The sequence below is a fragment of the Exophiala aquamarina genome (genome assembly GCF_000709125.1).
Source record: "Exophiala aquamarina CBS 119918 chromosome Unknown aczIA-supercont1.10, whole genome shotgun sequence".
In the NCBI taxonomy this organism is placed as follows: Eukaryota; Fungi; Ascomycota; class Eurotiomycetes; order Chaetothyriales; family Herpotrichiellaceae; genus Exophiala; species Exophiala aquamarina.
Window position 1 is genome coordinate 731,735 of NW_013550578.1, and position 24,438 is coordinate 756,172.

Consider the following 24,438-nt stretch of genomic DNA (forward strand, 5'->3'; position numbering starts at 1 on the left):
CTTGCTGCAACCCGAAATATTATGGACGAGTACTACATTCTTTCATTCTCTTATACCAATCCTTGTTCTAAGGGCCTAGCCTAGGATCAAGACCAACATCAATCTAAGCTCCTACCAGTTCTGGCCAGAATAAAATGCATCCATAACATTTCAACATGAGCGGACCAGAACAACGCTTACGCCAACACAACGGACGAACATTTTTCGTAACACCATAGATCTCCCCCATTATCGGCAACCTCAAAAATAGCGATGACGGAGCCCAAGAAATACAGCCCCGCGATAGAAGCCAGCCTGGCGCACTTCCGTAGCATCCCGTGGGTCAACGACGTGCACCTCTCGGACAATGCCTTCCAGATCGTGGATGGCAACCTGTCACGAGCAATCACACAGCCTGGCAACGGGCACTCACTGACCGGCGAGACATGGAACACAGAGAAAACCATCGCGCATCTAATCACCATGTACCGACCTGCGGCTCCAGACCGCGAAGCTGGCCAGAACTGCGGCGGTGGCGAGCTCCGCCGAATCTACACGTTCGGCACGGGCTTGAACGCACACCCGAACCTGCTGCACGGGGGCGTCATCGCGACGATCTTGGACAGCGCGATGGGGAACGTCATTCACCAGGCACTGCGGCCCAGGGGTGCGACGTTCACGGTGTTGTTGAATATCACGTATAAGAAGCCTGTGTCTACGCCGGGGACTGTGCTCGTGCGTTCTTCCGTCGTTCAGGTCGAGGGGAGGAAGATTTGGGCTCGTGGAGCGGTAGAAGGTGGTGATGGAGAGGTTCATGCTACCGCTGAGGGGATGTGGTTGATGGCGAAGGCAAATTTATGAGTTGAAAGGAAAGAAAACGAAGAAGTAATAGGTACTTTAGAGTGGTGCACCAATAGAATCAAGTTCCTTGGTTTGGTATCTCAGGGTTTGATAATACACCGAAAAGTAAAGACCCTTCTAGGACACCCTTGTGCAAGATATGGTACACTGGTGTATTCCCCCAAAACAAACGCCTTCGAGTGAAAGCACACTCATGCATTCCCTTCTGCCACTCACGATAGGTTGCTCGTCACGTTTGAGAACTCGCCCTTTTCGAGTTTGGTGTTCCAGAAGATTGGGTTGGTGTCGAAGAAACCGTGTTTGACCCATCCATCCTCCTTGACGTGGTATAGGTTGATGTAGCCACCAGAGTAAGCATCTCTGTGGGTCGCCGCTAGAATACTTCTTCGTCCTAATTCCAACGCTTCGTCATCCTCCAAATCGTACTTGTATTGGGCATCCAGTACGCCGTAGGCAAAGGTCTGACCGGACCCGACGCAGAAGAGGTTCCCTGATAGGCGAGTTCCGTCCGAATCGATGTAGTAAAGCGCAGGTCCTTCAGAGGGTGTGACACCTGTGATCATGGTACCCATCGAGAGACCCATCCCCTTGTACGAGTAAACTAGGTTGGCTAGAATCTTGGACGCTGCCGCAACGGAGATTCTCTGTTTCTGTCGAAGTTCGTGGAGACGGCATTGGACACCGAGATAAGCTAACCAGTATTGACAATCCTGTATGCTGTTTAGCTACACTTTCATCCTCCCTGGTTCAGATTTGACTTACTGCGGCACCTCCAGCCATCGTTCCTAGCAGCATAGGGTTGATTTCAATCACCTTCTTGACAGTCTGCGAGGCAATCCAGTTTCCAGCTGTAGCTCTTGAGTCGGTCGCGACGATGATACCTCCCTTGAATCTGAATGCTAGGGTCGTCGTACCGTGTGCTAGCTTGATGGGACAGTTGGGATTTGAGTAGTCATCGGTTGCTGCGCGCAGGAAGGCTGAGGGTCGAGGAACAGGTGGCAGGGCGAACTTCAAAGAAAGCGGCGGCAGAGATTGAGAGTAGTCATCTTGCTCATCTAAGGTGTAGCTTTCGTTCGCAAATGGTGACTGTGTGTATTGGGCAACGAGGGCGTCCATGATTAGAAGGTCGACAGAGGAAAGATTCTGGGGTAGTGTTTCAATCAACTGGTCAGGGAGTGTTGGAATACGAAGACAAAGGAAGAGTGGTGGTACACGAAGAAAGAAGAAGAAGGCTGGCAAGCGAGTAAATTACAGGTGCTTGAAGTGAAGGTGATGGGACTGAGGCAACAGCTTGCTTGGGTCACACAGTTACAATCCGGCGTGTTGGAGATGCGATGGTGAATGCGTGTTCTTCGGCGCCTGCCAGAACCCGCAGTCACGTGAAAGCTACGGTGGATTATATGCGCTGCGCTAGGGGCTTGCCACTTGGGGGATAAATACTTCCCCGTGCTTGGCTACCACGGCAAATAGATGAGCGGGTAAGGACGATGATGCTTACTTGGCGCCGGGCCTGCATTCAACTTGAAGTGCAATGTTTCACCAAGCGCTTCTCAAAACGCCAACGAAATTTCTCTTCTTTTCTTAGCACACTATGATATATATCTGGTGTCTTTTATAGAACCGTAAGACTTCGGGAGTTTTCCTCTCGAACCGCCGACTCAGGTAGTAATTGTACAAGACTGGGCCCGTTCTTTTGGTTGTTTTCCTAGAGTTGGTTATCCCGGCAGGAAAACAAGGACGCTGATATCGATAGCATGAGAGGGCAGTCTGACACTATATCTTGTTACATAATGTGGACATTGCTTCATCATTGCGGCTCCTGGGCTAACAAGGAGGCTTGGTTTTGCAATAGCCCTGGAGGTAACCAACCGCGACCACCTGCTTCAGACCTTAATATCTGCTTGAAATGTGTTTTGCTGCATTTTGTGCGGACAAAATCAATTCGACCCACTCCAGATGCGGCTCTGTCTGGATTCCTAAGCGCCTGACCAGACGATGGCCCTGGCCAGTCTGGATCCATATTGCGCCACGAACTAGAGGAACTGTTGATAAGAGTTGGCATTCCCTGGGCCTATGCTGCTTCTAGGTATGATAGCACAATAGGTTTACTGAAGTTCTTCTGAAAATAATATCGGGGCACTTTCTGCCTTGGAAGATCTACTCGATGTTAACCAGATGGCTGGAACAGAATCATCGCGAATCCCACCTTCCTGAAGCCTTTGATCAGCACAGGGAACAAAGTGACGGACCCGAATTGAAGCAGTACACCACGGGAGAGCAACACCCAAAACATTTGGCGGTCAGAGCACACCGATGGGATCCAATCTGGTTGCATGGCTTCATTCTCCCGTTGATGGCAGGACTTTTTCTTCTTCTTGCTTTGTCTTTGATCCTATTGTGGCATTTCAATGTTCGGGCTAATGGATTCAAATTGATCACTAACAATCATTACGCCTGGACATATGGACCTACCGCCCTCCTTATTTTTGTGGTTCCTATTTGGCGACAGGTCGACTATCACTATAAGGCCGCTCTACCATGGCAGTTACTCCAATGCAGATTCACGTCGGCCGAATACTCGATTCTGCTGGATTATGTCAGTCCGCTACAAATAGTCAGCTTCTGGGCATCTCTCCGGAACAGTCACTTTATTGTTGCAACCACCATAGTTGTGTTTGTGATTTTAAAGTTGGTCACAGTTGCTTCGACAGGCCTGCTCACTGAGCAGTCAGTAGGCTTACCTGTACAGAACATGCGTCTCGCTCTGACCACAAGTCTAAATGGATCACTTTACAATGTCTCAGCTCCAGTCGCTACGACCGATGCCCCAATTGCATACACTGCATACGGTATCCTAGCGCATGGCCTGGCAGACATCCCTGGCACTACCCCTGACATGGCTTACGAGACCGTGAGATTGAGATCTGATGCTTTGACAATTGATGGCAGTATACAGGTTCAAGTGAAAGCTTTGTTCCCGAATTTCAATTGCCAGCCTGCAGAAGTATCTATCAACCCTTCGCCATATGATGCTAATGGGCAGCAAGTCAGCGACACAATGTCGATCCTTTCTCCTTCCTGCCACATGATGGGAGGTGCCCAACCGACGTTTGTGAACGACCTGAACAGACTGACAGCGCCGCTCACACAATTCAGAGGGGCAGTGCAACGAGTTAATTGCTCAGACAGAGATGTCCCATCTGAGGAACTGGTAAATTGGCAACTCTTGACAATCGCCGAAGTCGAGTACTCGATCCTGCCTCCTGAGGCGAATCAAACCAACTCAACAGCTAATGATACGGTCTCAGCTCTACCATATTGGAGAATCGGAGTGAAGCAAGCTACAAGTGTACTATGCAGACCATCCTACGGCATAGGTACTGCTGCTCTAAAATACGACTTCTCATACGAGCCGCCCTTGCTCTCCGCTGCCATTGACCAAAACACGGCCGGAAATTTAGTCGGGTTTCGGGACAATGATCTTGGCGCTTCATTCACTGCTGCACTTGCCGCTGGTTCAAACATGTTTGGGGATCTGTCCGAAAATCTAGCTGTGGATTTCCCAAACACCATGTTCAAACTGATGGCAGCAGGCCATGGTGATCGGTACGAGAACCTCATGGACCAGGACGTCATGATGTCTACGGCTGAGCGGACTTTTAAGCATCTTGCAGTCCAGATAGCACGAAAGAACATTTTCCAGGAAGACAATTCCGATATTGTTGGGATTTCGGAAAGATCTGAAAAGCGTCTTGTCATCAGTGAATTCTCGCTATGGGTTATGGTAGCTGGCTTTATTCTTGTTGCGGTCTTGAGCTTTGCTGCCAACTGGATGCGACTGAACAAGCCGATTCCTTACGGATATGAGAACATATACGGCTTAGCTTTGCTCCTGGCTCAGAATCATGGCTTCCAAAAAGTTATGGACCAAGTTATCGGTTATGATGATGCTACTGTCAGGAGAATATTGGCCAATCATCAATTCCTTGCCTCCTGGTCTGAAGACTGTAAACAACTAGATCTCCTGAACCAGGCAAAGTCACGGCTCGAGGATCAGACGGATTCACACAATGCTGGGACTGGATCGGCGCCTAAGGAGCTTTGGTGGAATCCACTGACGTTGAAACGGTGGATTCTAGTGATGACTCTGTGCCTCCCCATTGCTGGCATTGTAACATTGGAAGTGTTGCAACGACTTTCCGACCGCAGTCATGGCCTGGGTGATGTGTCCGATATGAATGGCGCGAGTTCTATTATCTACACCCGACTTCTTCCAGCTTTCGTTGTCCTTGTCATTGCGAGCTTAGTCAACGCCGTTGAATTCAATATCTTTGTTCTCTCTCCATTCGATCGCCTATGGTCTAGAGATACCAAATGCAGGCAAAGCCTTCAGAGTTCCTTAATCAACCTACTTCCTCCACTGGCGTTCTGGAAGGCTTTGAGACACCGTCATTACGCTGCACTGTGCTCATCAATTGCAACTGTTCTAGGCGCCTCACTCACCATCATAGTTTCAGGGTTGTATACTGTCGAGCAGATCTCATACTCAACCGAGGTGGTACTGTTCGTAAACCAGTCAATGAATCTCAACTGGGCGAACAGCTCAACTCAAGACAATGGTGCTGCAGCTCTTATAAGCCTTACGGAGAGCCTTAATTTGAGTTATCCGGCTTTTACTGTTGACGAACTTGCGTTTCCGTACTTTGATCAGTTAGGTAGCCTTGACGCTATAGCAGCTGAATCTACTCTCCAAACGCGATTGCCGGCTTTTCGAGCATCCTTAAACTGTTCAATATTGAACCCATCGAAATTCAATGTTTCAGCGGTTTACAATTCAAGAATAAATTCGGCGAGTGCGAATGTTGATGCCAGACTACCATTGCCAAATTCCTGCCTCAGAGGAGGGCCGGGTGGAAATCTCAGCTATATAGAGATAACCTATCGTGTCGGATTCGCAGCAAATGCAAGCTACATCGGGAAGATACTTGACCTTCATGTTGGGCCTTATGATCCAATATTAGGGTCAGCATTTGGTGAAAGCGACCCGCGGAGCAACAATGATAACCCACCTGAATGTCCTTCTCTAGCATTCATTTACGGGTACATTGATCTGGACGATCAGACACAAAACTCCGTTACCACCATGATGTGCTATCAAGAAATGCAGCGGCTGCAGGTCAATGTAAACTTTGATGTTCCGTCAATGTCAATCTCGACTACATTCCCTCCAGCAACAGACGAGGGAACCGTCGAAATTCTCTTGAACGGACCGAATCGATCCACTGCGTGGCAGTATCGCATCCAGCAGCACATGGATCAATCTCTTTCGTTGTTCAACCAAACTAAATACGCCTCCTCGAACCTTGCCGACTCCCCCATCGACCCATTCTTTCAAGCCGTGCTCGTCGGCAAGAAACCCATAGCGGAATCTCTGTTGTCGTCGAAAGAGAATGCAAGTGCCGTGTATGATGGTATTCTCGCATTCTACCGCAGATACATGGCACAGGCGATCTCGAATAACATGCGAGGGGGAACCGCCGATGGAGTGCCAGCAACAGGGGTAGCAGCAGATAAACCGCAAAGTTTCCCTGGCACAGTCCTCAACGCGATACGAAAGCCACGCGTCGTGCAGCAAAACCAGGCCAAAGTAGCCCTCCAAGTGCTCTTTGGCTTGATCAGCGTCCTACTCGCCATCGCCTACAAACTCGCCCGGCTCCGCCGTCTCGTGCCCTACAATCCTTGCACGATATTCGGGGTCGCAAGCCTGCTGGTCGGAACCAACATGTGCTCGGAGGACGAGCGGGAGCGCCTGCAGTCGGCACCATCGGACAGAAAATACAGGTTGGACTGGTGGTATGATAATAGTCGACAGTGGCACGAGGGAGACCTGGATTGTCATGATACGAAGCGGAGGAGAAGATATAGGATTGATGTTGTTGATGATCACCATTGAACTTCAGGAAGGACAGGGGCCATCGTCTGGTGTTGTGACCGGACTGTTAAAAATCACATGTAGCTTAGATTTTAGCGAGGAGTTTTTTGTTTACTGGTTTAGCGATTATTCACATGGACGAATAGCCTGGATACTTGACACTTAGGAATTGTAGTTTTCATTGTTTGTGGCTTCATACTGATTCCATCTCCACAACATTTTCCTGCACGCTGATCATACCAGTTCGTGATATCTAATTTCATAAAGTGTTCCATTCCCTAACGGTCCTCAAGATGCGATCCAAAAGTGATCCGAAAATTCTGGAAAGGTAGTTGTTGGGATGTGCTAGAGTCTGAACAAGTCTTTCTTCCGCAATTTCTTATCCCGTCACAAAACACCTCACTTAGGCAATGCTAAATAAAAATGCCAAGCGGCTTTCCCCACCAAAAGTTTCAACAAGAAGGTGCGGCAAGTGCCACGAAGAATTTTGACATGGTGGCATGGCGAAGCAGGGATTAGGAAGCATATGCCGTACCTAGCGACGAGAGCGAGTTGCCGTTCACTAGAATGCCATTACTGGTCATAAAGTAGGCATATGCCTCGACAGCAGACGTACTCTCGAGAAAGCTGACGGACTCGGAGATGAAAGATGCAACGTCGCTGTCGGATCCCGTGGCGCCGTACTCTGTCAACCATACCTTGCTCACGCCGTTCTCTGCAGCAAGGGTGATCACGTCTTGCACGTGCTGCTTGAAATAAGCCATGTTGCTTGCGGAGTCGTACCAGTGGAATGCGACGAAGTCAACCTTGCATTGACCGTTACAAGCTTCAAACCATGCTCTGAGCCAGTCAATACCCATTAGAGGGTTAGTTCCAGCGCCGTTAGTAACAGCGGGCGAGCCAATGGCGACCTGGCCAGCGAGTGGATTCATGTTTGCAATGTGAGACTGGGCTGCACTTTCGGGATCCATATTTGCCTGTTCTGCATGATCAGGCTCGTTGAAGGAGAGAACATGCTTGGAACCGCTGGCGATCGCCGCTGCTGCGGCTGCAGGCCATGCGCCTACACCGTCTTGTCCCCATAACATTGGTACGAACTCGGCACCAGAGACAATAGCGCCGCCGGGAGCAGGAGCCCAGTTATAGACCCAGCTGATACCCTTTCCAGCAAAGGCGTTGGTCAAGGACGCATCATTATAAGACAAGCCCTTCTTGCCACCACTTGGTGCGCCACCACCTCCGCCACCTGTGCTGGGGACTGAGCTTGAAATTGGAGCAGCGGAGGATCCAACTGCTGGAGGAGCCGAGCTGACAGCAGTAGCAAAGGTTGTTTGGATAACTGCTGGAGCAGAAGAGGGAACACCTCCATAGGAATAGGTGTTCTCACCACCCCAGGTCGGTCGATTATAGAAAGCACCAGCTGCAACAGAAGAAGCCTCCAGGCTGACTGAAGTTTCCGGAGCAAGTTGTCCGACCCCATTGCCTTCATTGGAAGGTGCAGTCTGTTGTGGAGCGAGTTGTGCGGTGAATGTGACGACTTCGACAGTAGTGGATGTCAGGGTTGATGTTATGCAGGTTGAAGAGTCTCCTTCACCAGCAGCGGCAGCAATGGGCACAGAAACACTGGAGAAGTCGTTGCCCGAGCCGGTACCTGACGATTCGACAGGAACTGGGTTTACGGTGATAGTTCTGACATTTGTTGCTGACGGTGCATCAACTGGAGCACCGCCAAAGTTTGTTCCATTGCTTGGGGATGCAGGAGCTGTGGGGCCAGCAGCAGCAGCAGATAGTCTGTCTGTTCCCCAATGTTGCCATGGTCTATGACGTTGGGGATGTGCTGCAACAGCAGAGGCGAATGCCAAGATCGTGATGATGTTAGAAACCATATTGAGGTGTTGGGGCGAATGCGGATATGCAGGTGAGCCTGAGGGATGCGAATGCTTCGACGAAAGTAGTTGTGGTAGTGTGAAAACCCTCCGGGGGTCTTTGTATAGCGGTTCAATCGATGAAGCAGCTGGTTGGCGAATGAGTGACCACGAGCTTAGCTCTAGTGAGAGAGAATGAGAGACCTGAGGCTAGCCTTACAGGTTGGAAAGAAAGACGGGTGCAATGTGTCGCACAAGACGTGTCAAGTTCACGCGAGAGGGAATGATTGAGTGGAAAGAAAAGATAGAAGGAGGAGGAATGAAACAGATACTTGCAGCGAGATATAGCTTAAACATACCGAGTCCTGAGAGGAGTGGAGGGGAGTTTATCAACAAGAACAGGAGCTGCGTTGGCATGTTTCATGGTGAGAGTTGAGCAACCGGGGTGGCCTGCTAGCGAGGATGCCTGAGTTCCCTCGTAGGGCTGTAATGCGAGCGTCTTTTCATCGTGACGCTGCTGGATGGCGCGGGTATTTGATGGTTCGATGGCTGTATTAGACAACCGTACAATGTGGGCGAGGTTGGTGGTGGCTATCCACAGATCTGGCTGGGCTGTCTTGTCGTGAGGACAGCCTCATGGCGAAAAAAGGGGAATCCAAACACGTAGATTTGGTTAGCTGTTACACCATCCCAGTCCCCACGATCTGGGCAGCCAGCCCATTTGGCTGGAAACACTCTGAAACGAGAGATCCCTGGGCCGCAATGCAGGGGAGGATCCATATCGAGTCTAGGGATAGCAGCTGAGTTTTTGGCGATAGGCGGCCCACGTCTGGGACGCTAATGCCAGGAACCCGAACCTTGTCGAGACCCTCTCTATTAGCCTTGGCCATTCCGAGAACTGATGATCCAGGGTGGCGGAAATGAATTCAGAGGGCACAGGATCTGGTCGGAGGCCGACTCGATCGGCCTGTGTCTTCTCGCTTGATAAAAGACAGCCACATGGTCGATAGTGGAAGACGTGTTGGTCAGATGAGATGGCAATAATAGATTGGTTCACGTTCACAAGGTGGTTGGGTCTGTGCGTCACGTGTAAACTCCTAGCTTGGCATGGGCCGTTGTTCAGAAGGAACGCAAGGGCCAAGATGATTCTGTGGCTGACTTTGACCACGTCAGCTCGTCGAGCAGAAGTTCTAGAGCAGAGCACACAAGCACAGCTTACGGAGTCCGCCAAACTGTGTGCTCCGTACTCCGTCCACAGACTATGGAGTACGAAGAGTCCGAAGAGCCCATCCGCAGTACGCGTCCTACGTTAATTCACGACGCCTGAAGAGGAGCACCGCGCGAGAACCGCTGATCCCCACCGAGTCACTGCATAGCCACCCCTGGCAGTCCCGCTGTCTTGAAAATCCGCCTGCCCCCTAATCCAACTTCCCTTGGTGCTCGGTAGACAAATTTCCCAAGACGAGGGAATATCGTGCGGTACTGAGGTTCCTTCCTGTGCTCTCCCCAAGAAAGACGTGCAATCAGCTCGGCAAAAATGATTGTCGATGGTCAAACATGATGCGTATGAATTGATAGTTTGGAACAGCCAGGTCTCTTCATGTAGGGGGCACACAGTCCTCGAGTCCTGTCCGTAAACAGTGCAATCTATCACGCCTTTGTCCGACCCTCGAGCACGCTCATCACATCGTTGACATTATCTTTATCGCCCTTGCGTTTCTTTCCTCCTCGCTTCCTGGCTGGTTTCTTCGCTTCGCCCTTCTCGCCCGCCCAAACTTCACCATCCTCGTCGTCGTCGTCTCCAAATCGACTTTCACCAAAGCCAAGATCCAGGTCTGCTGCGTCTGCACGGTCTTGCTCTTTCAGTCGTGCCAAAAACTGTCTTTGCTTTGCTTCCCGGTTTGGATCCGAATCGTGCACATTATCACCGCCATCTCTTCCTTTGCCTTCCTCCCTGCGTAATGTGGCCGCTCGTTTCAGAGCCGCAAGTAATGTCGGATCTTTTGTGATAGGATTCGAACGATCCTCACCCTGTCCGCTTTCATTTTGTGCGTCGAAGTAATTCCTTGGTCTTCGGCCATTAGCTCCTTTTTCAGGGGTTGCATGAACATCTCGCTGGTCGGGATTGCGCTCGTCGTTGTCAGACTCGCTGCTCTCGCTCTTGAGTCCTGCCAACGGATTGTATTCGGCAACGCCACCAAAGATATCGTCGTCGTCTTCAGCATCTTCTTTTTCCTGCCATTCTTTTTGTTTTGCTAGAAATTCCGCTGGTACTTGCATGCCAAGTGGTGCACTATCCTTCTGTACAGTGTTTTCTACCTTGTCCAGCCACCGGGTTTTCCGTTTCGTAGTGCCGTCCTTATTGGTTATCAGAAGAACTTCTCTCCGGCGCCCGTCGATATTCTCGATAAATTTCTTCTTGGTTGGTTTGGGTTCTGACCCGACCTTCTTAAATTTGTCTCCAAGTGATGGCTCTGGGATCCGGTCCGAGATCGTTCTCCCCATTCGGCTCTCCTTCAGTTTACGTAAAATTTCGTCTCGTGTGGTAGCTTGTGGTGCAGTGTTTTCTTTGGATTGCATATCTGCCGCCTCCTTACGAGAAGGGGCTGTGTTCGCTGCCACATCATTCTCAAGGGCATGATCTAGTTCATCATCGAGATCGATCTTGTCGTCGTCGTTATCCTTCACTTGCTCCGATAACGGGGTCGCATTCAGGTTTTCACCACGACGAGCCCTCTCCAACAGCGTCCAGTCGAGTCCTTTGACCAGATGAGTGGTACCAAGGGTGCCCCCAATGCCGATCTCGCGCTTGAGATGTTCGAGTGTAGCTTGATCGATCTGTTGCAATTTATACATTTCTTCCAAGGCTTTCAGCCTCTTCTCTTTGTCGTCTTTTTCCAGTTCACCGTCTTCTCCAGTTCTGCGTGCATTCGTGCGGTCGGAATACCCTGCAGCGAGTTTTGTGCCTTTGGGAGCTGCGTTCGATTTGAACTTCTTGGTTGGAGGTTGACCATCGGAGTTCCTCTCGTGCTCAGCAACTTGTTTCGCGAAATCACGGGTGGCATTATATCCTCCGACAGACCTGGGGGTCATGGGAACGGAGGAACGCATCCGCGAGCCCAAGGTGGGCTTTTTGAAGCCCGGGGCTGTAGTATCATTTTTAGGACTCGGGCCTTTTGAATCAGTCTGAAGCAAAGCTCGAAATTGAGAATTGTCCATCCTGAATCCCACGGGATGTGGAGACACTACCTTTCGCAGGCGTGTGAGGTTGTTGTCCCAAATGGATGAAGTGAGCGACCTAATGTTGATTTGAGGCAAGTTGCATCTTCGACCAGATTATCGCGAGTGCGGGGAAGTTGCCGTGCGATTTAGGCATCAGGATCTTCTCCAATTTTTCATTCTGGGCTGTTCACAGCCACTGGTGGAATTTCTTTACTCACAGATAAATACTTATCAATTGTGTTGACTCGTCGCATCTTCTTTCCGCAGGCATGGCCAAGAAACGCAAGAACAAAGCCCTTGACCCTAACGAAGAACAATATGAGAGCTCAAAGAAGGCACGGGTTACGGAGACACCCATGCCTAAGGGCGTTCATCACTATGAGACTATAGAAGAAGTGCCATGGGATCTGCAAAAGTATGATCATCTCCAAAATAGAGACCATCGACTGACATGTGACTAGATATTGGCATCAGGGATACTCCATCTTCTCGAAATACGACGATGGTATCTGGATGACTGACGACGCTTGGTATGGTGTCACCCATGAATCTGTGGCTAAGTGCGTTTCCCTGAATTCCCCATGATGGCAGAACTGACTTGCATAGGACCATTGCCCAACATGCGGCAGAAATAAGGCCAGGATCCAAATCAATCATCATAGATGCATTCTGCGGTGTTGGGGGAAACACTATTGCATTTGCCTTATCTGGGAACTGGAAGCGCGTCTATGCAATCGAAAAAGATGCTGCTACCTTGGCATGTGCGAAACACAATGCTGAAATTTATGGTGTATCTGACAGGATCACCTGGTTTCATGGTGACTGTTTTGAAATCCTAGGCGCTGTCCAGAAAGAAGGCGTCACAGTTGATGCCCTCAAGGCTATTGCAGGCCAATTTGGGGTGATATTTGCAAGCCCACCCTGGGGAGGTAATTGGCCCTTTCGCGGTTGATTGAAAAGTACGGCTGACAAAGTGAAAAGGCCCTGGATACCGAGACGCCGGAATATTTAACCTGGAGTCAATGGAGCCGTACAGTTTCCAGTATCTCTACGAGTCGTTCAACAAGGTGACGTCGGACATGATACTATATCTTCCTAGAACGAGTGACCTGTGCCAAATCGCTAGGACCCTTGATGGCCGGACAGACTCAAACATGAAGACAGAGGTGGTGCATTACTGTACCAATGGAAGCAGCAGGGCACTCTGCGTGTATATTGGAAATTGGGCGCGGTTGATTTTATAGATGTTTGTCAGAGAGGCTACTCTCTGTGTATCAATACGAAGCAAGCAATGATACCCCAAATGGAAGATCAACGACAGCCTTATTCAATCAATGCCTAACATTCCTACTGCTCTAGAGAGGACGCTCAACCCCAATACTGGGTTCACGTGACTATCCAAGAAACGCGTCGAGTCATGAACTGCTGGCCGCCAAGCCATTTGTGAGTCACGGCCCATCAGTGAGATTGTTTGCAGAACGACCACAAGTGAAAGTCCGCCCTCACTCGACTACGACTCAGCAACACTCCAGTCATGACTATATAAGAGCACCGCCCTCCCTGTCAGTGTCGCCTCTGACTCCAGAAAGCTGTTGCGCCCCATCATCTACTACCTCGCCCTTGATGGCCATGAATCTCACATAACTACACAATTTGCCATGCGCAAGCCTTCTGTTCCCTCAGCGCCGCCTGAACTGCTCCTCGGTTACTCCTCAGACTTTCCCCGCGCAAACACCACCCGCCATGTCATCAGATCCGTATCAACAGGCTAATGGCCTCGATGCCCTTTTTGACGACGATGAAGAGATGCTGGATTCCGCTGCCGCTACTCCGTTCGAGCCGAGCTTCAGCGTTGCAGACGAAGGCGACAATGAATTGAGCATGCTGATGCACGAGGGCGGCGGTGATGAATCATTTGATCTGAATCAACTGAACGAGAGAGAACTGGATGTGGGTGAAAAGTCAGCAAATGCTGTTGACTACGAGGATATTGGCGACGACGATTCCCTACCTGATGAAGAGTTCACCCAGGGTAATGCACCAGAAGTCCCATCCGATATTCTACCTGGTATCGAAGAGGGCGCCCTGGATGGCCTAGACGACGACGATCTATTTGGCCCTTCGAGTCCCATCCTCACTGCACACGAGCCTCCACCCGCAGCGGTGCCCCCGAAGCCTCTCGATAAACCCTTACGAGATGCCGATCAAGACTCGGACCTCGCTTCAGAGCACGGAGATGTCGCAACTCAGGATATTTCCATGCTCCAACCGGAGATCGACGAAATTGAAGATGCTCAATATCGTATTCAGCTGGCACTTTTTGCACAATCGGGGACTGGTTATGCTCCCATGACCGAACAGGAAAATATCGAAGAATGGCTGAAGCTCGAATTTCCAAGCTTCAAGCGCGATGAGAACCCTTACTTCAATATACTTTTCCCTCCAAGACTGCAAAAATGGTCAGCAAAGACCCCTTCCAAACCGCCTCGAGCTCTTCGTCCTTCTAAGGTCAGCCTCGAAATTGAACAGGATCAGAGGACGGCGTTCAATTCTGCAATACCGGTTCCCGTGATCGATGCTCCATCTGAATTGGTCAAGACTCGGGAAGAAATTGTTCACGAGGAAGAGGAGTCTGCGGACGACTCAGACCCGGATGAGCCTTTGCCGAATGGGTTGACCATGCGCGATTTGGAGTTCATATGTACTGATTTTGATACCCTTTCCCACCTTGGACTTTCCGATGAGGAAGAAGTGGAAATTGAGCCACGAATCGCCCATAGTGACGATGAGATGTTCGGCTTCAATGAGTTTGAAGAAATGGAACGTCCTCGCAAGAAACGCCGCCTTGGCTTGGATCCTCGCGCCATTGTCTCTATTCATGACATGGGTATTCGGTCTTTCGATGACCCGGAGAGGTATACCGCTAAACTAGCTGCTAAAGTCGTGCTTGATCTCAACGATCCAAAACTTCTCGTCGAGGAGGTTGATGCGGAAGCCCTCAAAGCAAAAGCACGTCCCGGGGAGAAAGCTACGACCATTAGAACACTCAAAGACCGCCTTCAACATCGCTTCAAGATATCGAACGATGCCGAGTATGATCTCCTCAAGCAAAATCATCAATCCAAGGTTCGTGGCCAATTGACGAGCATGAATATTGAGCACTCTGTGCCCGCCAGGCGGCTCCAATACCCGTACTATCAAGTACGCCTCTCCCTACAAGATTTGCGCAACTACCATCGCAGGAGGATGCACTTCAAACACAACATCTCTTTCAGCCCACTCAATAAGATAAAGAGGAAGCACCAAAAAGGCAAGACGGTGGAACAGCTTTATGCTACAACAAAGAATCTATCCATGGGAGACACCTCTTCTACACTGTTGCTTGAGTACTCGGAAGAACATCCTCTCATGCTATCACAACCTGGAATGGGCAGCAAGGTCATCAACTACTACAGAAAGCGCACTCCAGATGATTCTTACAGGCCAAAGCACGATGTTGGAGAAACTAGTGTTTTACTTCTTGAGGATAAGTCACCCTTCTACGTTTTTGGCCACATTGAGCCTGGTGAAACTATTAGTGCCCTGTACAATTCAATGTACAGAGCTCCTCTCTTCCAACAGGATGCCCAGTCCCAGGATTTCCTCGTTTTGAGAGAGTCTACAGGTCAAGATGGGCCAAGACATTACCTGCGCACTCTTGACAATGTTTTTGTCGTTGGCCAAGAGCTTCCATCAACTACCATCCCTGGCACTCACTCTCGCATGGTTACTACCGCCTCTAAGAACCGACTCAAGGCAATTTCCTATCGAATGGCTCGCCGTAAGAAATCGGCCAGAATCCGTGTCGAAGAAGTCACCAAGCATTTCCCGGACACAACAGATATGCAGAACAGGCAGAAGATGAAGGAATTCATGGTCTTCAATAAGGAACATAAAGAATGGGAAATGAAACCTGGCGAGACAATTCCCGATGAGAAGACAATTCAGTCTATGATTCGCCCAGAGGACATCTGCCTCCTGGAGTCAATGCAAGTTGGAGCACAATACTTGCAAGATGCTGGCTATGCTGACAATGACGACGACGATGATAAGGATAAAGATAATGACAATGACAGCATCGAGCAGCAACTTGCACCATGGCGGACCACCAAGAACTTCATGCAAGCCACCCAAGGGAAAGCTATGCTGAAGTTGTTTGGTGAGGGTGACCCGTCTGGGCGTGGAGAGGCATTTTCGTTCATCAAAACAAGCATGAAAGGCGGATTCCGACCAATTGGAGGCTCCGCCCAAGATGCAATTACTCTCAAGAAAGAACTTGGTGGTCACAGCTACAATGTGGCTCGCCAGCAACGGTCCTATGAAGAGTCTATTCGTGGTATATGGGACAAACAGAAGGCCAGTCTTGGCTCGAAGATAGAACCCTCGGACCTTGACATGGACGGTGATGTCGACAATCAAGAGGACAGATACAATGAACGGTCGAACATCAGATCTACGCCAATGTCTGGAACCCATACCCCTGCCCCCGGCCGACGTAGAGATGATGAAACAGGAACTTCGTTTAGTAAACGCAGTCTCACCAGCCAAGGTCAAAGCACAAAGTGTCTCCAAATCTTCCGTACTGTCATCCGCGACGGACGAGAAGTCGAAGAGATTCAGTATGAAAATGATCCCGCCGTTATCAAACAGTACATGAGGATCAAAGAAATGGAAGAGGCGCAGGCCACGAGGTATGTATGCATGAATCACACGGATGAACAAAGCTCACAACAGTCTAGTCTCCAGGATATCCAAGTTACTGGCAATGCTGATTATGACGCTCGGCAGAAGAAACGGCAAGAAAATCCCTCTGCGCCCTTGGCTTGTGAGTGTCTTGATGTACTAATGATCCCCAGACTCGAAGAGGCACTCGCCAAACTCGAAAAGAACGCCGCTCGTCGGAAGCAACGAACCAAAACCAAGAATGCACTTGCAGAAGCCACTTCGCCAGGAGGGACTGTATTGTCGCCGGATCCGGATGGAGTGGCCCCAGCAGGCAAAAACACACAGCCGACCCAGCGAAAGTGTGCAAATTGTGGTCAAGTCGGCCATATTAAGACCAACAAAAAGTCCGTTAAGTGCAATAAATGCAACCTTCCCTTTGATCGCAAAGTAGGGTCGATCCTGGGTGAAGCACCAAGTTTGGATGGAGTTATGACCTTCTGAATATGTGCTTCGCTACCAGCGACGACTCAGACTCTATTTTCTTGACATTTCCACTCGCGTTCTGCGGACGTCATCTCGCTCTTTGTGCTCGCAATTGCTGGCTTTCCCCATGCGAGATGAAACATCGATATCTCGGATTGAGGATGGATACCCAGGAATATTGCGTAACTGCAAAGACAAGGAAACATATGACATGTCCATACGGCGGCTTCCCTGCTCGTTTTCCCCAGCTTCGCCCAATTTTGCTGCATATTTCAATCGTAACACAAGCTGACAATTTTTCTTTAAAGACTATGCCCCTTGCTCAATGGCACCGTCAAGCAGGAGGACGGCTACAACAATGCTGCTTTCATGGGCGCCCCACCCACAATGTCCTAGGGAGACTACTCGGGAATCCTGCGAGAAACGAATCGATAACTAGTATATCTCTATCACCCGCAAATTGCATGGAAACATCATGCGCATAAGCCCTTGAAAATAGTTCGAAGTGTGCGGGCGGAGGCTGAAGACCTTCGCTTCGTCACTCAAACTTGTATCTTAACAGCCAGAAAAGAAAGCATAGCGTGTTGCGGCATCTCCGGTGCTGTCTGGGCACAGCGCTCAGTGTATCGAAAGTATCATCGTGGAAAGGAAGGGAATGAACACAACAGGGCAAGCATTGAAAATGTTATGCGCTTGCTCTAATCTTCAACCCTAAAGGAGTCAAGGTCCATGCCCTGCACCTATAAACCCGCCTCGATGCGTGACGAGGTACTACTTCAATGTCACATATCCTTTAGATTAATTCTGTTCAAGACAATTGACGAATGACGTGATATCTTGAGAAATTAATGCCTTCATGAAATCATACTACGTGTACTTTTTGCTCATTTACTTTTTCGGCGTTAGGGGCTACGATTCCTTCATGATGAGTGGTCAAAATCTTCCTTTTCTTTTAAACCGGGATTCACTCGTTACATGGGCGACATGCAAAGAGGGAGAAGTAAGGGCCGGACAGCGAGAAGGGAGAACGAGAGGGAATGGGTGACTAAGTCAAGGTAGGACTACCACTCCTAATGATGTAGATACAGTCGAAAAGCTAAGGCGGCAGCAAAGCCACGGATCCTATCTATGTCCCTTCGTTCGACACTGTATTAATAATGCACCGCGTTCAGCCTATTCGAAAACAAAAACAGAGAGACTTGATCCCGGAATCTTGTGGGATTGCAATATCCTGCTCGAAACGCCGCTTTTGAGACCCAGTGGAAGAAAAGGATACGGAGGTGAACTCGTGCAGGTCCTAGTATCAGTGTGCACATAGCTCGCAGCTGGGTGTGGACTGGCTGGCTGGCTGCCCGAAAGGGAGAACTGTGATGTAGCGAGGCATAGCAAAAGCAGCATACCGCATGTCCTTGTCTCTTCGAGGGATTGAGGCGTAATACTACTAGGCGTAATACTACTCTTGACACATCCCATTGTGAACCACCTCCACTTATTTGATACCCAGACACTTGATGTCGAAGGTCAGTTTGCTGTTCTTAGGGATGCCGGGAAGAGCCTTGCTGCCATAGGCGAGGTGGGCGGGGATGACGAGTCGTCTCTCGCCGCCAACCTGGATTCCAGCGACACCGATGTCCCAGCCCTTGATGACCTCGCCGGCCCCGAGCTTGAAGCCGAAGGGCTTGCCTGACTTGTTGCTGTCGAACACCTTGCCGCTGTCAAGCTTGCCGATGTAACGCATCTCGACCCGCGAGCCTTTCTTGGCCGCTGGTCCGCTGCCGACTTTGCGGTCGTCAACCGTCACGCCTTGCACTTCTTTCACGCCGACCGATGTGCTGGTCGTGGTCGTGGTCGTGGAGGAGCTGGATTTGTCCGATTTCGCGGTTGAGGATGCAGGCGTTGCTGAGGGAGTGGGCCCTTGTTCTAGGTTCTTGGCGAATTGGACTTTCTTCTCGGAGCCGTTCGATGAGGGCGCGTCTTTCTTGGTCTCGGTAGCTGTGGGCTCGGATCCGGCGGGGGCGGCTTCACCATCGTTCTTCTTGAGTTTTTTCTGGCGCTTCTTCTCGGCCTTTGACAGTTTCTTGGTGTCACCGTTGGTAGCAGCCTCGGTGGTTTCTGGTTTCTTCAGTGATTTGGCCATGATGGCGTCTAGGTTGTCCTCTTCTCCGTCTTCATCGGCACTTTCTTCAGCGGGGCGCTTGTTCTTGCCCTTGCCTTTAGCAGCCTTGACGAGTTTGGGGATCGCTTCTTCATCACTGCCGACTTCGGTAATGCGTGGGTCAGCAAGGTCGTCGAGCTCGTCAGATTCTTCATCAAGTCCATCATCGAGCTCATCTTCCTCCTCCTCTTCATCATAGGGAGATAAATCGTACTCCTCGTCTTCCTCGTCTTCATTGAGGTAATCATCTTCGTCGTAGAGCGAGCTGTTGCCATCTTCTTGAGGGATGACGTAGTTCCCAGTGAGATGGACGGTGTGGGTGCCAGAAACCTTGAAGAACACTTTCTCACCTTCACCGACGACGAAGTCGAGGGGTTGCTGGTAATGCTGGAATGGTTGATTAGGATGGAGCAGATGAAGGGGAAAGGGTCTGAAGTACCTGTGTGGGATCAAGAGTGCAGACAACAACCTCATCCATCTCAATTGATTCATCGTCGGAGTCTTCGTCATCATCAGATAGGTCTTCGCCTTCGATGGCTTTGCCTTTCCCTTTTGAGTTCTTGATCAACTTCTCCAGCATCGCAATCGCCTTTGCGTCAGCTTCATCATCATCGTCATCGTCCTCATCGTCATCAGCCATATCTTCATCTTCCTCTTCGTCCTTGGCAAGGGCTTCGAGAAGCGCCTGCTTCTTGGACTTTTTCTCGCTGGGGCCGCCGTTGACTTCCTCGTCGTCCTCTGAGTCTTCATCGTCGTCTTCAAGTCCATCCGCGTAGTCGTCGTCATCAGAGTCATCGTCGTCAGAATCGAAGAGATGATCAGGAATACGGACAACTTTGAGGGTTGATCGCGGAGGTTGCTTGTCGTCGCCGTTCTCAAGCTCAGGCTCAGCACTGGGGTCAATGGCAGCCATTGTCAGGCGGAACTAGAAATCAAGGTTAACGTGGCACACTTGGGGTTGCAGTTAAGGGTTAAGAATACCATTGCAGCGAATTCTGGCACAGCTGGGACCATAATGTCACCAGGAGGGACCTTCATGGCGTAGAACGCCACAGGTTGAATGCCCGACATTGCGATGGAGAGACTCAAGGTCAAGTTACTTGATGATAGTGGAAGCGTATGGGAGAAGAGCCACCGTTTTGGTACAAGTCGTGAAGAGCGAAGAACAAGCTGTTCAGGCAAAAATGCAAACGAACTTTTTTTCTCTGATGTAGGATTGAGGCCTCAAACGGTCGCTGGCACAGAAACCGGCGCAACTAAACTTGAAGCGGGCTCGAAATCTTGGCACTGAAATTTATTTTCTAGGGTCCCTGAGTGGCTTATCGATAAGATAGCTGCACGTGACGTCATTGGGTCAATTTTTCCCACGTGACCTCGCTGCTGCCTGACGCGTGCTCGCCGTCGCCTCCCAAAAAGATCGCGTTCCCCTCTCCATGAGCATCCGGCTGGTGACTTGTCTCGTGGCCGCCACAGATGCAACTTTAGTTCCGCTATGAGAGCGCGCACTGGCCCAGAATGGGCTCGATATTGGAACAAAACTCGACTTTGGTCCGAAAGCGTATTGAAAATCATGCGTTTGGCGATGAGCAGGGCGAGGAGTATGAAGGCTCCAAGTTCGGTGGCTTTGCCGACTACATGCGAAGAAAGAAGATCAAATTGCAGAATCTTGATGCCGACATAAGGTCGAATTCTACTGATAAACCCCAAATCTTCCGTGGCATCGTTGCTCATGTCAATGGTTACACTCAACCATCGCTCAGTGACCTCCACAATCTGATAGTCAGCCACGGTGGTGGCTTTCTTCAGTACCTCGATGGCAAGACAGCGGTTACCCATGTCATTGCAAGTCATCTCACTCCTAAGAAGACTGTTGAATTTGCAAGATATCGAATTGTCAAGCCCGCCTGGATAGTTGATAGTGTGAACGCGGGCAGACTCTTACCATGGGACTCATACCGAGTGGTTGATGAGGGCGTCACCCAAAAGGTCTTGGGCTTTGACGGTGGTAAAATCGTCAGCCAGACGAGCACCCAGCGGCTCGGGTATCGCGATCAGACTGATTCAAGTTGGTACACCTCTCAGATGCGACAGCAAGCCGCGGAATACCGGTTGACATCACCAACAGAGCTCGAAAAATTGATACATGATAGTTCGGAGCCAGCGGCATCCATTGGCGGGAATAGCCCAGCAACTAAGGCTGGTTCAGAAGTCCAGGAGAAGTACCCTGTACAAGATCAAGCAGTTGATCAATCGGAGTCTGATCTGCTAGGCTCCAATCATGATCTGAAAACCTTTGGTGGCGCGTCGAATCCGTCCTTGAACGATACTCAAAAGCAGGAAAAGCCTCAGCTTACTGCCGAAGAGCACAACGCCATTCTTCTCTCAAATCCACATCTAGCAAAATCTAGCACGGCCAATCCCGACTTCATTAACCAGTACTATCGTGAGTCTAGACTGCATCACCTTTCCACTTGGAAGGCCGATCTCAAAGCTCAGCTACAACGACGCGCTCAAGAAAAGACGTCGGAAAAAGGCAGACAAAAACGAGCACCAGGAGCTCGAGCATACGTCATGCATGTTGACTTCGATAGCTTTTTTGCTGCTGTTTCTTTACGAAAGCACCCTCAACTCGTTGATAAACCAGTAGTGATTGCACATGGTACCGGTCCTGGATCCGAGATCGCAAGCTGCAATTATCCTGCTAGAAGATATGGAGTCAAGAACGGCATGTGGATGAAGTCCGCGCTAGAGCTTTGTCCAGAACTCAAAGCGTTGCCATATGACTACGCTGCGTACGAAGATGCCAGCCGAAAATTTTATGACTCAATTCTAGCAGTTGACGGTACGGTTCAGAGCATCAGCATTGACGAAGCTCTGATCGATATCAGCGATCAGTGTATCAAAGCTGGTGGTTCGGACGGAAAAGGTGTCACAGAAGGATCCATCTACCGTGAGCAAGAGGCCGCCCAAGCACTTGCAAAGTCGCTTCGATCCTCGATCAAGGAAAAAACCGGCTGTGATGTTTCGATCGGCATCGGAAACAATATACTCCTAGCCAAAGTAGCCCTTCGAAGAGCAAAACCCGCTGGCCAACACCTTATCAAACCCGATGATGTACTTGATTTCTTGGGCGAATTGGTGGTTACAGATTTGCCTGGTGTTGCGTGGAGCATCGGGAACAAGCTGGAAGAGGTTGGCATTAAGTATGTCAAGGACATCAGAGCTTTTTCAAAAACAAGACTTGTCAATGCACTCGGCCCCAAGACTGGGGAGAGATTGTGGGATTATTCAAGGGGCATTGACAAGCAAGAAGTTGGTGATCAAGTCGTCCGCAAATCTGTTTCTGCCGAAATCAACTGGGGTATCCGCTTTGTCAATCAACAACAGGCTGAAGAATTCGTAAAGAGCCTTTGCGAAGAGCTGTCGAGACGTCTTTTGGAACAATTGGTCAAAGGCAGGCAATTAAGTATGAAAATTATGAGAAAAGCTGCGGATGCTGGAATGGATCCGCCTAAGAATCTTGGTCATGGTAAGTGTGATACTTTCAACAAAAGTGTTATGCTCGGGGTTTCTACGAATGATGGTGTAACCATCGGGAAAGAAGCAATATCTATCTTACGAAGCTATGGGTTTCCGCCTGGAGAGCTTCGTGGACTTGGAGTGCAAATGCAAAAGCTGGAACCGCTCAAACCACCAGGCACGAAGAATACGGTGTTGGATAGTAGCCAGCGACGATTGCAATTTAAGAAGCCGACTGCACCGACCACGCCAACAACTGCATCCCCACTGCGATCTTCAACACCGCCATCTGTTCCAAGCGCACTGCGATCCAAAGACCCCGTTGATCATATTGAGGATGTCCCGACCCCGGAGAAATCGGCAGTGCACAGCACCGTTCCCAGTGCCCTAGATACAAGATCAACACTTAGGGCTCTTGGCCCTGAAGAAACCCCTCTGAATATCAGCGGCACTCAGTTCATTATCCCCACTCAGATGGATCCTACAGTGTTCGCTGAGCTTCCGATAGACATTCAGAACAAGCTTGGACCCAAGCAAAAGTCGATTAGGGACAGCATGACTCACGTCAGCAGCCAAGCACTCAGTGACCGCTCGCGCTCAGCCTCCCCGTATCCAATCGAGGGCGACACAGTACAGCCAAATGAGAGCCAGTTGGATCCTGATATTCTAGCGGCTTTGCCGGACGATGTGAGGGAGGAAGTTCTGGCCCAGTACAAGGGCTCAGATAAAGGAGTTGGATCGCAGCAAAGATATGCCCACCCGAAATCCCCTCACCGTCCTAGAACTCTTGGCTTTTCAAAATCCATTTCTAGGACGCCAACGAAGAAAACAAAAGTGCCAACCATAGTCAGCAAAGGACGCTCGAAACGGATGGGTAATGACTCCACATCCACCCTAACACAATCTAATTTCCTGTCCGCTCCCAAAAAAAGCGGTGCCCGCGAGCCTCAGGAGGACTATGCATCGGAAGACATTTCAGAATCTTTTTTGAATGAGCTACCACCAGATATCCGTGCCGAGGTCCTGGCGGAGCAGAAGAGAAATAGGATGAAGTCCCGGTCAGGTCTAAATTTTGAGAATTCTCGAAAGAAACAAAAAAATGCTCCATTAGATACAACACTGTCACGTGGACAACAGAAGCTGCAACTCTCCAAGCAACCAGAAAAGCCTACCTTTACGTCGCAGAAGCTTAGTTCGTTGCCCGAGCTACGGGATGCGATATCGGCATGGGTACGTGAATTTTCCATTGACGGAGAGGGACCAGATAAGGAAGATCTCAATGCTCTTTCTGACTACCTCGGGAAAGTTGTTTCCATCGAGCGCGATATGGGCAAGGCAATTGGAGTTGTCAATTGGCTAGCAATTGTCATTGACTACGAAAGATTCCAGAGTTCAGAACTTCGAATACTATGGGAAAGTGCGTTATCCGTTCTTAAACAGGATGTGCAAAGGGCAATTGCAAGTAGGGGACTGCCCCCAGTCGTTTTTGATGGTTGAATATAGGTGGGCTTGGCCTGGGGATGGATTCTCGAATCTCAACCCGACAAGATAATTGGCGAAGGCGCGTTCCTCTGCCTTTACATTGTCCGCACTTTCCTTCAATAGTTCACCTCTGGCACAGAGCAAGCTCTATGGTGAGCTGGCCAATGCTCTTTCCTTCAACTTCCTTCCATTGACCGGATATCTGAGGACAAACCATTCCAGTTTTCATATTGCCT

At 49.9% G+C, this 24,438-nt stretch overlaps 9 protein-coding genes across 9 annotated transcripts; 5 read left to right on the forward strand and 4 right to left on the reverse strand.

Moving 5' to 3' along the window:
* Positions 1-252: 252 nt before the first annotated feature.
* Positions 253-840, forward strand: A1O9_09551 (uncharacterized protein; the record flags this gene model as incomplete). Its single annotated transcript, XM_013401521.1, has 1 exon — positions 253-840. One exon carries the CDS (start codon positions 253-255, stop codon positions 838-840), a length of 588 nt encoding a protein of 195 aa, XP_013256975.1.
* A 212-nt stretch (positions 841-1,052) lies between these two features.
* A1O9_09552 (proteasome component PRE2) lies at positions 1,053-1,956 on the reverse strand (the record flags this gene model as incomplete). The annotated part of the gene is made up of 2 exons (XM_013401522.1): positions 1,053-1,550; positions 1,603-1,956. The coding sequence occupies 2 exons, from the start codon at positions 1,954-1,956 to the stop codon at positions 1,053-1,055; spliced, it is 852 nt and encodes a 283-aa protein (XP_013256976.1).
* A 1,048-nt stretch (positions 1,957-3,004) lies between these two features.
* On the forward strand, positions 3,005-6,793 carry A1O9_09553 (uncharacterized protein; the record flags this gene model as incomplete). Its single annotated transcript, XM_013401523.1, has 1 exon — positions 3,005-6,793. One exon carries the CDS (start codon positions 3,005-3,007, stop codon positions 6,791-6,793), a length of 3,789 nt encoding a protein of 1,262 aa, XP_013256977.1.
* Positions 6,794-7,287: 494 nt separating this feature from the next.
* Positions 7,288-8,658, reverse strand: A1O9_09554 (uncharacterized protein; the record flags this gene model as incomplete). The annotated part of the gene is made up of 1 exon (XM_013401524.1): positions 7,288-8,658. The coding sequence occupies one exon, from the start codon at positions 8,656-8,658 to the stop codon at positions 7,288-7,290; it is 1,371 nt and encodes a 456-aa protein (XP_013256978.1).
* Positions 8,659-10,287: 1,629 nt separating this feature from the next.
* Positions 10,288-11,856, reverse strand: A1O9_09555 (uncharacterized protein; the record flags this gene model as incomplete). Its single annotated transcript, XM_013401525.1, has 1 exon — positions 10,288-11,856. The coding sequence occupies one exon, from the start codon at positions 11,854-11,856 to the stop codon at positions 10,288-10,290; it is 1,569 nt and encodes a 522-aa protein (XP_013256979.1).
* Positions 11,857-12,128: 272 nt separating this feature from the next.
* Positions 12,129-13,103, forward strand: A1O9_09556 (uncharacterized protein; the record flags this gene model as incomplete). Its single annotated transcript, XM_013401526.1, has 4 exons — positions 12,129-12,274; positions 12,321-12,419; positions 12,466-12,788; positions 12,841-13,103. The coding sequence occupies 4 exons, from the start codon at positions 12,129-12,131 to the stop codon at positions 13,101-13,103; spliced, it is 831 nt and encodes a 276-aa protein (XP_013256980.1).
* Positions 13,104-13,602: 499 nt separating this feature from the next.
* A1O9_09557 (uncharacterized protein) lies at positions 13,603-17,064 on the forward strand (the record flags this gene model as incomplete). The annotated part of the gene is made up of 1 exon (XM_013401527.1): positions 13,603-17,064. The coding sequence occupies one exon, from the start codon at positions 13,603-13,605 to the stop codon at positions 17,062-17,064; it is 3,462 nt and encodes a 1,153-aa protein (XP_013256981.1).
* A 1,471-nt stretch (positions 17,065-18,535) lies between these two features.
* On the reverse strand, positions 18,536-20,272 carry A1O9_09558 (uncharacterized protein; the record flags this gene model as incomplete). Its single annotated transcript, XM_013401528.1, has 3 exons — positions 18,536-19,588; positions 19,641-20,126; positions 20,183-20,272. The coding sequence occupies 3 exons, from the start codon at positions 20,270-20,272 to the stop codon at positions 18,536-18,538; spliced, it is 1,629 nt and encodes a 542-aa protein (XP_013256982.1).
* A 444-nt stretch (positions 20,273-20,716) lies between these two features.
* On the forward strand, positions 20,717-24,217 carry A1O9_09559 (uncharacterized protein; the record flags this gene model as incomplete). The annotated part of the gene is made up of 1 exon (XM_013401529.1): positions 20,717-24,217. The coding sequence occupies one exon, from the start codon at positions 20,717-20,719 to the stop codon at positions 24,215-24,217; it is 3,501 nt and encodes a 1,166-aa protein (XP_013256983.1).
* Between the last annotated feature and the right edge of the window lie 221 nt (positions 24,218-24,438).